This window comes from Ostrinia nubilalis, chromosome 19, assembly GCF_963855985.1.
Source record: "Ostrinia nubilalis chromosome 19, ilOstNubi1.1, whole genome shotgun sequence".
Taxonomy (NCBI): Eukaryota; Metazoa; Arthropoda; class Insecta; order Lepidoptera; family Crambidae; genus Ostrinia; species Ostrinia nubilalis.
This window is the reverse complement of record NC_087106.1, coordinates 14,674,582-14,686,427: the sequence shown is the minus strand read 5'-3', so window position 1 is coordinate 14,686,427 and position 11,846 is coordinate 14,674,582. Positions and strand designations below refer to the sequence as shown.

At 51.7% G+C, this 11,846-nt stretch overlaps 1 protein-coding gene across 1 annotated transcript; it reads left to right on the top strand.

Annotated features, from left to right (window-relative positions):
• Positions 1–394: 394 nt before the first annotated feature.
• On the top strand, positions 395–8,582 carry LOC135081218 (uncharacterized). Its single transcript, XM_063975965.1, has 4 exons — positions 395–1,867; positions 1,989–5,501; positions 5,998–6,177; positions 7,938–8,582. Exons 1-4 carry the CDS (start codon positions 395–397, stop codon positions 8,580–8,582), a joined length of 5,811 nt encoding a protein of 1,936 aa, XP_063832035.1.
• Positions 8,583–11,846: the final 3,264 nt, after the last annotated feature.

The following is an 11,846-nucleotide window of genomic DNA, read 5'->3' as shown; positions in this document are numbered from 1 at the left end:
TAACACACACACACGCACACACATACACACACACATATACACATACAAAACACATTCACATCTACACTCACACACACATACAACACACAAACACACACACACATACACACACACACACTTAAATAAAGCTTTATCACTCTACATTACCTTACCTGTTCCTCCGACGCACGTGAACCGAGTCTATTGACCGGTACACCTAGGATAAGTACTTACTCTTAGTTATTTTATTTTACTCTACTGTATATTTTTGTTTTATTATACTGTACTGGAACTCTATACCACTTTTGGTATAGATAGCACGACAGTTTTATTGAACTGAGTTTTATATTTACAAATTGACAAGGCTCGAACCCCAGGACCAATGTTCGCCATTGCACACACACCCAAAAAGAAGATGGCAGACCAGCCTACCACATCCCCAACTGAGAAGGAGAGGGCAGGACCCTCGCCTAAAAATACGACTACAGCCTCCAGGGTGAGGCGCAGCACAGGGGAAGGGGAGAGCGGTAAGACTGACCCAAAGCCGTGTACGTCGGCAACGCATCCGCACTCACAGGTGATAACTATATCACCACCACCGACAAAAACTACCACCAAGATGACTGGTCAGCCTAAATTGAAGCTGAAGATAGCGCCAACCGCCGAGACGCGGCCGGCAGCTCGCAGACCGTCGGTAGAGACACCGGCTTCAACTACAACCACGACGACAAAATCGCCACAATCGGCGAAATTGACAGGTAGAGCTCACGAAGGACGGGTCTGGCTTCAGAGGGCGAAATCTCATGTTAATGAGTCTCGCAATCTGAGGACAGACCTGAAAGAGGGCATGATTATGGCCGTCGATAAGCTCTACCAATTGTTGAAGGAAGCAGTGGCGGAATTGGAAGAGGAAAAGAATAAGAACAAGGAACTCAAGGGCAAGGAAAGAGAAGGAAAGAAGGAAGGGAACGACAAAAAGGACACGGAGGACTCAAGAGCACTTAGTAAGGAAATGGTAGAGCTCATAAAGGAGCAGAGCAACAAGATAGAGCAGACGAACATCGAACTATCAAAGCTCAGAGAGTCCGTCCTTAACAACCAGGCCACCCAGAGAGCGTCTTACGCTGAAATAACCGCGGACCAGAGCAGAAGGCAAGCAAACAATAACAACGATAGGAGCTCTTTACACTCCATCGTTGTTACGTCCCGGAATGAACAAGAGAACAGCGAAGAGGTCCTCAAACAGGTCCGACAGGCTGTGAACGCAAAAGACGGCTGGGTGACTGTGGAGAGGGTCAGGAAGGTGAAGGACAAAAAGGTTATTATAGGATGCAGAACAGTAGAGGAACGGCAAAAGGTTCAAGACAGGCTAAAGAGTGCAGGAGATCGACTCCTTGTCGAGGAGATGAAAAACCAGGACCCGATGCTGGTCCTCAAGGATGTATTGTCGTACAATACCAACGATGATATCATCGCTGCCTTGAGAAACCAGAACGGAGGGGTTTTCCAGGGCCTCGACAAGGGGGACGATAGGATGGAATTTAGGTACCGCCGTAAGGCGAGGAATCCGCTCATGAACCATATCGTCCTACGGGTGTCACCTCAGATATACAACAGGATGATGAGCTGCGGCACGGTCCACGTCGACATGCAGAGGGTGAAGGTGGACGATCAATCTCCCTTGGTGCAGTGCTCCATGTGCCTAGCATATGGACATGGCAGGAGATTCTGCAAAGAGACCGTGCCGAAGTGTAGTCATTGTGGCGGACTGCACATGAAGCAGGACTGCCCGGATTGGTTGGCATCGGCAGCACCAACTTGTTGCAACTGCATGACCGCGAAGGTTGACACCCCAGTAGAGCATAACGCTTTCAGCGCCGAGTGCCCCGTACGTAGACGGTGGGAAGCGCTAGCGCGGGCAAAAATAGCGTATTGCTAAGGGCGACGATAGCTGTTCCGGGGCAGGCAACCCCACCAGACGTTATACAGTGGCCCAAGCTAACCTCCAGAGGAAGGAACTGGCGACCACAGAACTCATGATTGAGGCCAGTGAGCGTAAACTCGCACTAGCACTGCTCCAGGAGCCGTATGTGGGTGGGGTGAGAAGGATGAAGGATTACCGTGGGGCGAGACTCTACCAAAATGCGACAGTAGGAGATGGGACTGTGAAGGCGGCAATAGTTGTCTTCGACGACAGCCTTGACGTCATCCAGTGCCCGAAACTCACTAACAACAATATTGTTGTGGTGAGGATCCGAACCGCAGCTTGGGAAATCGCGGCGGTATCCTTCTACTTCGAACCGGACCAGCCCATAGAGCCATACTTGGAGCAGCTTCGGACCATCAGAGAGGAGTTGGGCCCTATGTCACTGCTAATAGGAGGAGATAGCAACGCTAAGAGTACCTGGTGGGGTAGCACCGTAGAAGACCACAGGGGGAAAGAACTGTCCGGGACCCTGGAAGAGTCTGGGCTTCAGGTACTAAATACTGGTGATACGCCTACCTTTGATACCATCAGAGGTGGAAGAGCGTTCACCAGCCACGTGGATATAACAGCCTGCACCACAGATCTACTGGACCTGGTAGATAACTGGAGGGTAGACCAGAACATGACGAGCTCTGACCACAACGCCATACTTTTTCACATTAGTCTCCGCAAAAGTCGAGGCCTGAGAGTGGAGCGAACCACCAGGCTCTATAATACAAAGAAGGCGAATTGGGACATTTTTAGAGAAAAATTTTCAGAAATAAAATTGCAAAACAATATTAATATCGAATTAATTAATAATATTAGTGACAAAAACGATTTGGAACAAGTTATACAAAATTATTCAAACAGCATAACGGCAGCATGCCAGTTTAGTATGCCAGCCAAAAGGAGTACTGAGGTACTCAAAGTCCCATGGTGGAATGATGAGCTCACGAGGCTAAAAAGGGTTACCACTACCTTCAGGCGAAAGATCAAGAACGCGGCGCCGTACCGCAGAGAAATAGTGGTAGCCCAGTACCTAGAAAAGAAGGAAGCCTACGAGTGCCAAGCCAAGAAAGCCCAAATAGCAAGTTGGAAGGAGTTCTGCGAGAAACAGGATCGGGAAGGACTCTGGGAGGGGATATATAGAGTCATAAGGAGAACCACCAGGAGACAAGAAGACTTGACCCTAACCAAAGACGGTGCATTCCTGAACCCAAGAGAATCGGTGAACCTTCTAGCGGAGACATTCTACCCGAAAGACCTGGAGGCAACAGATAACGAAGACCATCGCCGGACCAGAGAGGCGGCAAAGCGGGTAAACGACCTGGGTCATGATGAACACCATGATCCACCGTTTACACCGCTGGAGCTACAGACCGCGGTGGGGAGTTTCAACCCAAAGAAGGCCCCCGGAGCGGATGGCTTCACGGCAGACATCTGCAGGAGAGCGATCTACCAGGATCTGGACGCCTTCCTTGCCCTGGCCAACAAGTGCCTTGAGATAGGGCACTTCCCGGACATTTGGAAGGAAGCCACTGTTGTGGTATTAAGAAAACCGGGCAAGGAAGATTACACGAATCCCAAGGCATACAGACCAATTGGCCTGTTGCCGGTCTTGGGAAAGATCCTGGAGAAGATGGTAGTAGCACGGATGAAATGGCACCTAGTACCGCGGATTAGTACTCGCCAGTACGGATTCATGCCCCAGAGGAGCACCGAGGACGCCCTCTATAAACTAATACACCACATCAAGGGTAAGATTGGGCTGAAGAAGCTAGTAACCCTAGTGTCATTGGATATAGAGGGCGCCTTCGATAGCGCGTGGTGGCCAGCTATCAGAGTCCGTCTGGCTGAGGAAAAGTGCCCGGTCAATATCAGGAGGCTACTGGACAGCTACCTCGACTGCAGAAGAGTCAAAGTAAGGTACGCCGGGGAGGAATGCACGAGGAGCACGAACAAAGGATGTGTGCAAGGGTCAATCGGTGGCCCGATCCTGTGGAATGTCCTTCTTGACCCTCTGCTGCAGGAATTGGAGAGGAGGCAATACTACGTGCAAGCCTTCGCGGACGACGTGGTGATGGTGTTCGATGGGGACACTGGTCTTGAGGTGTCGAGACAGGCCAATGCCGCTCTAGCCTTTGTTCAGCGGTGGGGAGTCGTAAATAAGTTGAAGTTCGCGCCTCACAAGACGTGCGCCATGGTTTTGACGAGAAAACTGAGGTACGACGACCCGCTGCTGACCATGGGAGGGGTTGACATTGGACTGTCAACGGAGGTAAAGATTTTAGGGCTCACCATTGACCATAAGCTGACATTTAACACACATGTTGCGCTCCAGTGCAAAAAGGCACTGGACATTTACAAACAACTCTCGAGAGCAGCTAAGGTCAGTTGGGGTCTACATCAAGACATAATCAGGACCATATATGTAGCAACAGTAGAGCCCATCATCATGTATGCGGCGGCAGCTTGGGCGCCTGCATCAAGTAAGCTGGGGGTGCAAAAGTTGCTCTCTACAGTGCAAAGGGGTTTCGCCCAAAAGCTATGTAAATCCTACCGCACAGTCTCTCTACACTCGGCACTGGCACTGGCGGGGATACTTCCTCTCGACCTGCGAATACAGGAGGCAGCTGCCCTGTACTTTGCGAGGAGAGGGTCGCCCCCGCCGGTTCTGGGAGACAGAGAGACCGAGAGTGTGGTAGGGTTTGCAGAAGCTCCACATCCCGCTGAACATATGAGCCTCGAGTTCGTGAGTCTGGTAGATCAACACCTTGTGGACCAACACAACGTGCAGGCGGTGCGAATCTTCACCGACGGGAGCAAGATTGAAGGGAAGGTCGGAGCCGCATTATCCTGGTGGAATAATGAGGCCGAGATCCGGAACTCCAAACTCAGCTTATCCGCGTACTGCACGGTCTATCAGGCGGAACTCTTGGCCATATGGAAGGCGTCGGGCCAAATCCTAAAAGGGGCGGAAGCGAGTTATGGTCTATACAGTGATTCGAGGGCAGCGCTGGAGACGATCACAAACCATGACTCACTTCACCCTCTTGCTGTGGAGACGAGGAAGAATCTGCGGACGGCCTCCACCCAAGGCAAAGCTGTGTCTTTGTTCTGGGTGAAAGCCCACGCAGGTCTTCCTGGCAACGAGCGCGCCGATGAGCTGGCAAAGGAGGCAGCACTGGCATCCAAACGGAAGCCAGACTACGACCGGTGTCCGATCTCTTACGTTAAGAGACTAATTCGAGAAGACACCCTGGATAAATGGAACGATAGGTACACACAGGGTGACACCGCGTCAACCACCAAGTCTTTTCTCCCTGATGCATACACGGCGTACAAGTTTGCTCGCAAGATAGGACCGACAGGGATGCTCACCCAGATCTTAACAGGACACGGTGGGTTCGCCCAGTACTTGAACCGATTCAAGTGCAGGGATAACCCATCGTGTATCTGCAATCCGGACTGTGAAGAAACAGTCCTTCACTTGCTCACAGAGTGTCCCGTCCACGCCCGCGAGAGGTACGACACTGAAACAAAATTAGACATGGTAATAAACCAAGATAATCTACCGGCCCTATTATTAAATAAAAACAGTAGAGAAATTTTCGTCGACTATTGCATTAGGATATGTAGAGTAGTAAATAAGAGGAATAGTAATTAAGCACTTGCTAAAGTTATAAATTGAATTTATATACGACTAGCAAGAAATAGAAAAATAGTAAACAAATAGATAAATAAAAAATGTAATAAACATAAGTAAGTAAATAAGAAAATGTTTCTAGATTAAGGAAAGTAGAGAAAAGTAAGAAAAACTTGTACGTAGTATTAAGCAAAATAGAATAAGGAAAAATGTATTAGTTCTGTAAGCAAAATGTAATAGTATTAAGTTTTTGAGTATTTTTTAATAAAGAAATAAAGTTGGTTTTTAATAGTCAGCCAGAAGGCAAAAGCAAAAAATAGATTAAGAAAAAAGGATAAATAAAAACCCCTTGAAAAAAGTTTGAGTCTTCACCAAGATGACTCTGACAAATGTCCTTACACAGCTTTTCACTGGTCACGGGGGTCTGAGGAGTTACCTCCATAGGTTTAAGCTCTCGCCGGTTGAAACCTGTGTCTGCGACGACTCAACCAGCGAAACAGTAGAGCACATCCTGACCGAGTGCCCTAGGTTCTCGGCCAGGCGTCATGACTGCGAACACAGGATTCAACGGGCGATTGAGCCGGTTAGCTTTCCCTTCTTGGTCGGTGACGATCCCAGCCGGGCCCATTTTCTGGCCTTCGCGGAAGGCGTTATGCGCCAGACAGCGAAGGCAAATGGCGCCAAAAACATATAGATTAGTACGAAGCGCTCCTACTGTCCTTTTGTGCTTATAAATTCAAACATTATATTGTTATTATGGCTATTGCCTCATTATTTGTTTTAAATTGTTTTAATTTTATCTAAATTGTTTTAATTTTATCGGCTTTTGCCACTTTTTATATTTTGTAATTTAAATCAATTGAAATTTTTAACACTAATTTTATTTTAATTTAATTTAACCATTATTATGTAATTTTAAATTAATTTTAACTTATTATACCTAATTATTTCTTATTATTATTTAATATTTTTATTGTAATTTTACCTGTTTCAAATTATGGATTTATTGTAATAATTTAATGTATGTCGATTGTTTTATTGTAATTATTGGCTTTTGCCTCATTTTTGAAACACTGTAAATAAATAAATACTGGAAAATTCATTTAAAGACCCGCATGAACTTAGATTAAGCAAGTAGCCAATGATTTCGCATGAGAAAGTCTGGAAAAGAATGGATAGGCATTATCAATAAGGATTGTAAAATGCATGTTAGTTTTTAAGATCATAAAGAAATATAAAAAGAAAAGAATTATGAAAGAAAAGAGAGAAAAGGAAAATATAGTAAAAATAATAAAGAAAAATACAAATAAAAGAATAAAATGGAGAAAAAATAACATCTCCAAGAAATTTGCACGAAAAAAAAAAAAAAAAAAAAAAAAAAAAAAAAAAAAAAAAAAAAAAAAAAAAAAAAAACCTAACCTAACCTAACCTAACCTAACCTAACCTAACCTAACCTAACCTAACCTAACCTAACCTAACCTAACCTAACCTAACCTAACCTAACCTAACCTAACCTAACCTAACCTAACCTAACCTAACCTAACCTAACCTAACCTAACCTAACCTAACCTAACCTAACCTAACCTAACCTAACCTAACCTAACCTAACCTAACCTAACCTAACCTAACCTAACCTAACCTAACCTAACCTAACCTAACCTAACCTAACCTAACCTAACCTAACCTAACCTAACCTAACCTAACCTAACCTAACCTAACCAGTCGCCCCTTGGAGCTCGACGGAGTCGCGCGCGTCCCTCGCTCCGCCGGTCCTCGCTCGGTCCTCGCGCCCGGTCCGCGTCGGTCCGCACCGGTCCGCGCCGGTCCGCGTCGGTCCGCGCCGGTCCGCGCCGGTCCGCGCCGGTCCGCGTCGGTCCGCGCCGGTCCTCGCGCCCGGCCCTCGCGCCCGGCCCGCGCCGGTCCTCGCGCCCGGTCCGCGTCGGTCCGCGCCGGTCCTCGCGCCCGGCCCGCGCCGGTCCTCGCGCCCGGTCCGCGTCGGTCCGCGTCGGTCCGCGCTCGCGCCCGGTCCTCGCGCCCGTCCACGGCGCCCGTGTGGCTCGGCAGTTTGTGGCCCGCCCCCCGCCCCGCCCCCCCCCCCTCTCCCCCCCCCAAAATTTTTTCTCCTCGCCATTGGCCGTCCCACGAAACTTGCCCCCCCTCCCCCCCCCCCAACTTTTTTTGCCCCCCCCCCAAATTTTTTTCTCCCCGCCAATAGCCGCCCCACGAAACTTGCCCCCCCCCCCCCCCCCCACCCCCCCGCACCCCCCCTCCACAGACCCCCCCCCTGACTTCCCCCCCCCCCCCCACCACCCCCCACCCCCGCGGTCCTCGCTCGGTCCACAGCCGGTCCTCGCGCCCGGTCCGCGTCGGTCCGCGTCGGTCCGCGTCGGTCCGCGCCGGTCCTCGCGCCCGGCCCTCGCGCCCGGCCCGCGCCGGTCCTCGCGCCCGGTCCGCGTCGGTCCGCGCCGGTCCGCGCCGGTCCTCGCGCCCGGCCCTCGCGCCCGGTCCGCGCCGGTCCTCGGGCCCGGTCCGCGTCGGTCCGCGTCGGTCCGCGCTGGTCCTCGCGCCCGGCCCTCGCGCCCGGTCCGCGCCGGTCCGCGTCGGTCCGCACCCGGCCTATCACCAAGTGCCGGTGAAACATACATAGACGACTGGGCGGTCCTCGCGCCCGGTCCGCGTCGGTCCGCGCCGGTCCGCGTTGGTCTGCGGCGGTCCGCATCGGTCCGCGGCGGTCCGCATCGGTCCGCATCGGTCCGCGGCCGGTCCTCGCGCCCGGTCCGCGCCGGTCCTCGCGCCCGGTCCGCGTCGGTCCGCGTCGGTCCGCACCCGGCCTATCACCAAGTGCCGGTGAAGACATACATCGACGACTGGGCGGTCATCGTGCCCGGTCCGCACCCGGCCTATCACCAAGTGCCGGTGAAACATACGTCGACGACTGGGCGGTCCTCGCGCCCGGTCCGCACCCGGCCTATCACCAAGTGCCGGTGAAACACTGGATTGTGTGGGAACATTATTGTGTGACTTTGGCCGTGTGGCAAATTAGTGTGTAGTGAACTACTGTGTGGTGACTTCATCTAAGGATTGCAGTGTTACCTGGATTGCAGTGTACACTTTGGACATTGGACTGACTGTAAGTGCTTAAGATGCCGCTAGCCAAGTCATCACCACTTCCCTCCCGAAGGCTGACCCGCGCGCGATCGCGGGAAGTCACCGAGGCACCGAGCACCCAACCAGCATCTCGCTCTCCACCCCTCAGCAGTCTTTCTGAGGCGCACTCCGCGGACAATTCTTTCGTGTCTGTAGAGAGCGAGAGGTGCCTGTCGCCAACCAGCTCGGTGGGAACTCTCCGCGCGGACTCACCGCGCTCTGTGAGCTCTGTGAACTCTGCGGGCCTTGGGGGTTTTGGGACTTACCGACCCCCGGCGGCGACCACTCCGCGCCCGCGCGGCACCCCTGCCACCGGCGCCTCGCAGTCAGCCTGCAAGCGCAAGACACCTGCGAACTACTTCCCCAGCGCTGACTTTGGAGACACTCCCCTCTCCTCGCTACTATTAGAGCTCCACGGCCTTATGGCCACCATACCTGTCTTGCTCAACGAGGAGAAGAGTGTGAGAAGGGAGAACCGGGAGCGGGCGGTCCAGTGCAGCGTGGACGCGGCTCGACTGCTTCAAAAGGTACACCTCAAGCACCTGGAGGGGGAGTCTTCAGCATTTGGCCGGGACAAGGGCCCAGCACCAGCGGCACCCACCACCACCGCCGCTGCCACCACCAATAGCCACTGCTGCGAGGAGGCTCTCGCGGCCGCCGTGACCAAGGCTGTCACCCAGGCGGTAAGAACAGAGTTCGGGCGCATGAAACCCACTCTGACCGCCCAGCCCTCCTCCTCCACTACCAAGACCTACGCCCAGACACTCGCCTCCACGCCGGCTCAACCCGTGGTAGGGGACACTCAGCCCCGGCTACGGGAAGAGAGAAGCTCACGCCCGGCGCTCATTATGGCCTCTAAAGACCAGAAGGCCGACAGACAGGCGGTAACCAAGACCTTGCGAGCCACCATTCCTTTCCGCGAGGTCAAATTCACGGCGGCCAAGGTTGAGATGCTCTCGCGGGGAAAGGCGAGGGTTGAATTTGACTCAACGGACCACCTGAAGGAGGCGATGAGGCGCATTAACAGCAATACAGAGACCTCCGGCGTCAGTGCTGAACCGGAGCGGAAGCTCATGCCGATGATCGCCCTCAAGGGCATCTCCAAGGATACGGCAAGCAAAGACCTCATTTCCACCTTGAGAGAGCAGAATCCTGAACTGGGGAACGACGAGCGGATCAAGCTGCGCTTCCTGCGGAGGAACCGGAACCCCAACCTATACAACGCGGTCCTCACGGTGCCGCCCAGGGTGTTCCACACCATCCTCTCCCTGGGCCGTGTACGCCTCGACCACCAGAGGGTGCACGCCGAGGAGTTTTCTCCATTCCTGCAGTGCCGTCGTTGCCTCCAGTTCGGGCACACACAGACGCGCTGCTCCGCCGAGACACCAGTCTGCGCACACTGCGCGACGGCCGGTCACCTGCCGTCGCAGTGCCCCAACAAGGCGCTGGCTCCAAGCTGCGCCAACTGCACAACATACAACGTGAGATTTAAGACCGACACGGGCGCCAAGCACGCAGCGCTCGACCAGGCCTGCCCTCGGCAAAAGGCCATGAAGGCCAGAGTCTTGGCCAAGGTGGACTACTCTCTGTAGTCCACCAGCCACAAAAACACCTGTGGACTGGTCGTGTGCTGTGTCTTGGCGGCCGTGTGACCACCTCTTTTAGTCTAGTTTTCTTTCTGTGTTCCATATGTGTGTCCTTTTTATTTTTTGCTAGTGTAGAATGTTTATAACTGGAACCTGGGATGGGCGCCGCTCTGACGGACTGACCTACGCTGGGTTGGGGGCCGTGGGTCGGGCGCGGGGACTGTCGGCCTCGGCCCTTGGGCCCGGCTTGCTGTCCCCGCGCCCGGCCTTCGGCTTCTTGACCGGCGTGGGCGTCTAGGCTCGGCGGAGCGGCGCCGACCGCAGGATCAAATTTAATATGTATTGTCTCATCTCTTTTATTAATATTGCTCTACCATTTAATTGCCATTTTGTATCACACCCTGGGTGGCCCTCGGGGCTTGCCCTGATGGCTCTCACGGTCTCGTAGTTCTTAAATCAATTAATTAACGACATCAGTTTGCCTCTCTATTAATAAATTTTGTATATTATTACTATGTCTACGACCCAAGGGCCCGACCCGGGGCTCCGCCCGCTCACTGCTGGCGCTGGTGGGACAGGCGATCTGAGGGGCTCAAGGGGCTGGCATTTTAATAGGAGTGGCCCTTCACTGGGCTAGCCCCAGCCTCAGTGGCCTATTAGGATCTGTGCACGGTCCCGGCCCACAGGGTGAGGCTGGTGGCCCTCGGGGCTGGCTCGCGGGTCTGGACTGTCTTAAAGATAAACACTCAAGTAACTAAGTCCTAATAATTAATTGATTACATAATAATCCGAGCGAAATTAAGCGCATTCTTCCATTATCCAACTTGCCTGTGTTTGACTAAAAATGTATTTATTTTCTACTGTAAAAACCAACTGCCTATATTGTACTAATTGACTATTTTGTAAATATATATAACATGTGTAGATTAAATAACTGATAATTAATTGTTACAGCATAATCTGAGCAAACTTAGCGCTTTTTCCCATCTTTTAACTTACCTGTGTTCAACTAAATAAAATTCAACTCTTCTCTATTGTAAAAAACCTACAGTCTATACTGCATTAATTGACTTTTTCTTTGTAAATTCATGTAACGTGTGTGTGTAGAATAATTAACTGTATCATTAAGTAGTGAATAATGACCTGGTAACCATGTACATAGCCAAATAAACCAGTATAATTAATTAGAAATAAGTCGAAACTTGTGTTTACCAGTACATATTGTAAACTAGTTGTAAGTTAGTTTAAGATCCCTTGTTTGTAACATCTGCACTGGGCGGCCTATGTATAAACTTGTAAAGGCTAGTGCTGGGGGAAACTTCTCTACTTCTTTCCCCCAGCACTCCCAGTCTATCTTTTTCTGTCCCCCCAGGCCCTCCGTGAGCAGGCATCCCTCACCGCCTCGGAGGGCCGCGTGCCCGGCTCGCAACTCCACCAACTCTCGAGTGGCACGCCTGCCGGTACCTAAGGTTCGAAGATTGTTAATAATTGTAAATAGCGTAAGTTAGTATCTAAGTTT

Bases quoted from the DNA above. Each gene is read 5' to 3' on its own strand.
- LOC135081218 (XM_063975965.1), top strand. From the start codon at position 395: ATGGCAGACCAGCCTACCACATCCCCAACTGAGAAGGAGAGGGCAGGA. The intron at 5,502-5,997 runs GTAATAAACCAA...GTCCTTACACAG, and splicing joins CTGAAACAAAATTAGACATG to CTTTTCACTGGTCACGGGGG. The intron at 6,178-7,937 runs GTTAGCTTTCCC...CTCGGTCCACAG, and splicing joins TTCAACGGGCGATTGAGCCG to CCGGTCCTCGCGCCCGGTCC.